Raw genomic sequence first — 6,000 nt, forward strand, 5'->3', positions numbered from 1 at the left:
ATTAAATAAGTTCAATAAATCAAAATCATTATGGAACCAAGTCTAATATTAATAAACCATGTGATTCTTAAACATCTTAACATGTATGCCTTTCGATATACTTGACAGTCACTTTAATCACAAGGACTACAATTGAATTGCCGTAGTACAATCTTAATGATTTAGAAATAAAATTCACAATTCTAAGTCTAAATGAAACTCTTTAAAATACATGATACAATATTGTATGTGTTTTTACCAAAAGTTGTAGCTAGTGGTAACGACAAAACTCAAATATTTTAAATCGCATAGTAGCCTAAGCGTCATTGTTCGATCGTTTTATCCAACAAGTACAATTATTGCATCTCAACAATCTCCCTTATAATAAGTACGATATTTGAAATAAAAGAGAATCGAACCCATGACCTTGGCTCTGATATCAATTGTAAGACCGAACGCTTGCCGCTTTAACAAAAGCTATATAACTATTGGTAACAGCGTAACTCAAATTTTTAAACCGCATAACAGCCAAAACGCCATGGTTTGATCAATCTACCCAGTGGAAACAATTATAGCATCTCAAAAAATAGTGCTTCAAAATAATTTGCGAATTTGGACTCCATTGAGAAAGTAATAAATTACTTCCAAATTGTCTATTCGTCTATATATAAATATAAGCACGTAATCTTTAGTACCTGATATACATAATGACTCACAATGTTCTCAATAAAACTCAATGGAGATAACATTGTGAAATTTAAATACTGGTAATGTGATACTTATTTCAATATATAATTTAGGTGTGTGTGATTGTGTGCACATTATCATATTGTTCGATTGAACCTTAATCATAGCAGATATATTGATTTTTTATGAAACTATACGAGAAACTATTAAATTCCTCTCATTTTTCATAAAAATAATCACATTAATCATTGTTTTTATCAATGACATGTGGTTCATATTTCATAATAGTAAATTAGTGTTCATTAAGCCTTTATGAAAGAATAATCTTCCATTTCCATATCTTATAACTATAATATTGAATCTTAGGAATTAATATTAGAGTAATTAACAGAACAATATGCTGCAAAATTAATGAATACATGCTAATGTTATCAAATCAAACAATAAACCAAATGTCATATTTTATCCATGTAAATCATGATATATATATGAATCATTGACATTAAAATTGCATGTATGCTAAAATTTTAATTTAATAAGATATACAAACTTAATGATATAATTATTGAAATATATTTCATTCTTAATCTCTATGGGTAAGTTAAGAAAATACTTCAATATTGTATCTTAATTAATTGTATTTAACATAACTAAATTTTTTGTGGGATAACTTTCACTTTTCAAACGTAATTAATTACAATTTATGTCCCTTATAACCAAATGTGATATCAGAATTTATGTATAATTTTAATTCAATCAAATCGAGTTCAAATAATTCTTATTGATTCTTGTCAAAAAGGAACAATTGGAATGAAATAGAAAAGGTCGAACCGATACTTATGCAATCATGGATAAGCTTTCATGATAGGAGCTTTTACTCATGGAGCTATATTTTTCTCCCGCGTTTAGAAATAATTGGTTAATCAGTAAAAAAATCCATTTTAGTTTCAAAAGGGACGTCAAGAATTTTCTTTATCGAAAGAGAACGATACAAAATAAGAAACGATCTCTCCAATGCATAAATGACTGAGAGTGAAATCAAATGGCATTACTTGAATGCTACTGCAGGTCAATAGTTAATGGTTCAAATTTGTTGGCAGAAAATCCACATGTGATTTCTCGTGCTACTCTTTAATTAATTAAAATTATACAAATAACTAGGATATTGAATTCTTTATGCATAAAATATTTAGTCTTCATAATTATTCATATCCAAGTATTACCAAAATGATGAATAATTTTATGTAATTTATTTTGTTACAACTAAATTTTATTCAAAATTAAAGATGTTATGATTATTCTTTAATAAATTTAAATTATACAAATCATTATGACATTAAGTCAAAAATATTTAAATATTTATAAATGTCTATCATGTGATCATCAATCATATAATGTATAATATTTCATAACTAAAAGTGTTGTAGCTAAAAATTAAATATTTAAAATTACACGGTTCACTATACATAAATTTTGGTTTTATTAATAAATGTCCTTCATGTGATATTCAACCCACTTAATGTATAATTTTGCATAAATAAGGTTGTTGTGACTAAACCTTAATTCTAAATTAACACGGTTCACTGAACAAAACTCTGGCTTTATTTAATTATTTATATAATTATTATTTAGTGATACAACTAACACTTTCTTAGAGTATTATTAGGAAATATTAATAGGGTTAAAGCCGCTTTAAAAACCAAACTCCTATACAAAACAACGTTGTCATGAAAACTAATGGGCTCTAAGGCCTAGCATCAACAAACTATTATGTGAAGAACTCCTTCAATTCATTCTTTCTTATGTCATCTAATAATTATTATTCAACTTAATTATTTATATTTATGTGAATCTTTATAAACCAAAACTTTTCATTAAATGACTTTATATTTACAATTTTACTTGATATGTTCATTTAAAAATTATAAACGATCTACTATAATTTAATATGAACATAATGTAAATCAACTTAATTTGCATTTAAAATTTCAAGAATAAATATAAGCATAATATTAAATTTACATGTTCATATTAAATAAATACTCATATTAATAATATCTAACATGCAAAAATAATTTCTAAACATGTATTCGAAATTGCATTGATTTGGATTTAATTTCCAATCAAGAATTGGTACCCATAGTCCGATTAATAGTACAATTTTAGTTTTCAAAATGCAAATAGCTTTATATTTATCAAACTTTATAATATAAAATTGGTTAAGTTTGAGAAACTTCAAGCAATTAGCCGACAGTTTTATGATGTCAAAATTATCAATTCACATACTCAATTCCATCCAATTGTCAAATAGGTTGTGCACCTAGCTTTATTGTCCTTTTTATAATATACAACAATAAAAACAAAAATGCTAGTTGTCTTGTAAATACTGAGTACATTTCATGCTCACAATAAATTCTCAGATAAATTTTTTAATATTATATAATCGAAATTGAAGCTTCACGTTTCTTACATGAATTTCCATAAATAAAGTTTCTTAAAAGTTATGATATCGGATTTTCAGAAAAATGAAAACAAATATATTCAAGACAGATGTATCATGTCTTTGATATTAAATATTAGAGTTTTTCTAAAAAATCATGTTTCTGCGTATTGATGGACACAATAAAAAAATATGCGAAAGTGAATCGAATAATACCTCCAACCATTTAATATTTGAATCCTTTTAAGCACTTTAATCATTTGTAGATTGCGTAATATTGTCCTCATTGATTGTACGAGTTGTATGCTTAGAGACCTCAAACGCTGCTATATATAAGCATTTTCATATCATCAATGAGTAAGATTAGAAAGCTTGAGAGTCAAAAAAGAAGGACACATCTGCGTATCAAAAGTCTAAAGTCGAGACGACACATGCACCGTTAGTCCAAAATTCAGACTACCATATCGCCGTTGTCAACACAATTTCTCTTTTGTTTATCTTGATATGGGAATTCAATTTTTCTTACATCATAGCCTTGTTTTGAAGGTCTGGAGAGAGTTCAGCATGCATCCCCGCGTCTAGATAGGAGGGGTGGATGAACATTTCCAAAAAGATGGATCATTTTTGGATTGATGTTGCAATTTGTAAGTACCAGTTTTGTCCGGCATCTATGAACAACAATGCTGACAAGTTAGAGTATATAACCAGCTTGACAGTATTATTGATGCCAGAATCGCTGCAGAAAATGTTGGACAGAGGGATACTTGAAAACCTACGTTCTATTAAAGCTGGCAAGAGGTTGCATTGTTGCCTCGTAAGATTAATAATTTCACTATTCGTTACGTGCTACAAGAAATTTTTTGTGTTTGATTCTTCGCGATATGTTGAGAAATATAATTTCTTTTTCGTATAGTTTGACCAATAGATCGCGGAAATTATAGGAGAAATGACAGTCTGAGATAAAAAAATTTCATATGTTTGCTACATTTTAATTTGTGGAAGACATTCATAAAACAAGTTGCATTTCAATTACGGTTATCACTCAAGAAGGACGCATCTCGTCGGGGCTCCATCAGCCCCGGGGATCTTCATAGGTAAGCATTGTAGTGCGTATTTTCCAGCAGCGATTTCTTTCAAATCCAGCCCCTCTAAAGGGATTACATCCTATATATATATATATATACACACAAAGCTGGCATTACATGGTAGATTTTTAAACATTAAAATAAAGGGTTTTGCTCAATTTTTAGCATATTTAAGTAGATTATAAAAGAATGAAAAATCTTCACAAAAAGACCAAACTTAATTCATAAAATATAGATGAAAATATTACCCCTTTATTCAGCAAAATCTTATGCACTTCCACTGTTTTGCTTGAGGCAGCAACTGATAAGTAATCCATTCCTACAATTAACGTTTTATGTTGATTAAATTCAGCATTTCATCTTCTCAGTATATAAACGATAATCACATTCTTAATAAAAGCATAAAAAACTATTTATTTTTACTTGCCAATGAGTTTGATTTCTGTATGTTCAATTAGCCAATTTGCTCCATCGGGCTCCAATCCGACATACCCCAATTCAAATTCCTTCCTTCGCATAAGGCCCCTATATACAAAAAGGGGAAAAAAACAAAATAATATTCGATTATGTATAGAAAATCACGTCCCGAACAACACAAAATGTTTCGAAAAAGATTTGGAAAAATAAAATTTTGAAAATATTTAATAATTTTATTTGTTAAAGTACATATTCAGTATTAGTTATTGATAACATATCATAATTACTTAATTAAGCAAAGGACATCTTTTAAGCGCTGATAATTATTTGAAAAGCTGATGTCTAAATAATATTAAAGAATTATATATTCGAAAACATATCTGAGTAAGTTTTCTTTCATGAAAATATTAATCTCCATTTTGAAAATTTTATAAATACATACATGAGTTTTTCAACTGGGTGTATATTTAATATCAATGCCTGCAAAATTTGTTTTGGTTAAATATCATAATTGCATGGATCTATACCTACGAGTGTTATCTGTCCTGAAAATTACACGTTTCAGTCCTTTCGGAAGCTTCAACGACTTCAAAACAACACCTGAGTAAAGTATTATCGAACACAAGCTTTTTTTTAGGGAAAAAAACTACACAAATAATCAAATTTGATATAGGTTTTGGACACAGGTACCTGTTATGTTCTTCTTTCCAGGAACATCAACTAACAAGACCGGACCTGTCAATAAATAGTAGAATATACTCTTTTTAAAGTATAATAATACATATTTGAAAACATCCCACCAATTAGGAATTTGATTATTATTCTGATACCGTTGAGAGTGTGAATATTGAGTGCAACAACATCATGCCCCTTGAACATTTTCTGGTATGCATGAGCAGGAGAATCTACGTGGGTTCCCATATGAGTGCTCAATTTCACTATTTTTGAGGTTTCATTCAGGAACGTTCCCTTCAGACCATTGCTAAGGCCCCACGTTGTCTGCCCGGCACGTATCGGGGAACTTATGTCGTGAATGCTCCTGTAATTGTAGTACACCGCTCCATCAAATGAGGAGAGGATGAGGAGGAGGAGGAAGACTGCAGGCCATGAAAACGGCATCCGCGATGGGCGGTGGCCGGTGTAAGTTAAATGGTATTGTCCCATTGCATGAATGAGAAGAATAGCTTGATGAAATCTAGGATTAACATAATTGCGATAACGTTTTCTTTTTCTATATTAATTAAGAGTGCAATTAATTACATTGTTAAATTTATTCTTTCTTTATTCATATAATATATATATATATATATATATAATTTTAATATATCTTTAAATGTGTATGTTACACTATGGCACAATTAATGAAGACTTAATCAAATATATTAATGTAAA

General features: G+C 28.9%; 1 protein-coding gene across 1 annotated transcript; it reads right to left on the reverse strand.

Annotated features, from left to right (window-relative positions):
* Window positions 1-3,684: 3,684 nt before the first annotated feature.
* Window positions 3,685-5,740, reverse strand: LOC142554338 (cyclase-like protein 2). Its single transcript, XM_075665014.1, has 6 exons — window positions 5,439-5,740; window positions 5,299-5,343; window positions 5,136-5,208; window positions 4,619-4,716; window positions 4,440-4,510; window positions 3,685-3,774 (listed from the first exon to the last, which is right to left on the reverse strand). The coding sequence occupies exons 1-6, from the start codon at window positions 5,725-5,727 to the stop codon at window positions 3,685-3,687; spliced, it is 666 nt and encodes a 221-aa protein (XP_075521129.1). The 5' UTR covers window positions 5,728-5,740.
* Between the last annotated feature and the right edge of the window lie 260 nt (window positions 5,741-6,000).

Source organism: Primulina tabacum, chromosome 8 (assembly GCF_025594145.1).
Source record: "Primulina tabacum isolate GXHZ01 chromosome 8, ASM2559414v2, whole genome shotgun sequence".
Classification (NCBI taxonomy): domain Eukaryota; kingdom Viridiplantae; phylum Streptophyta; class Magnoliopsida; order Lamiales; family Gesneriaceae; genus Primulina; species Primulina tabacum.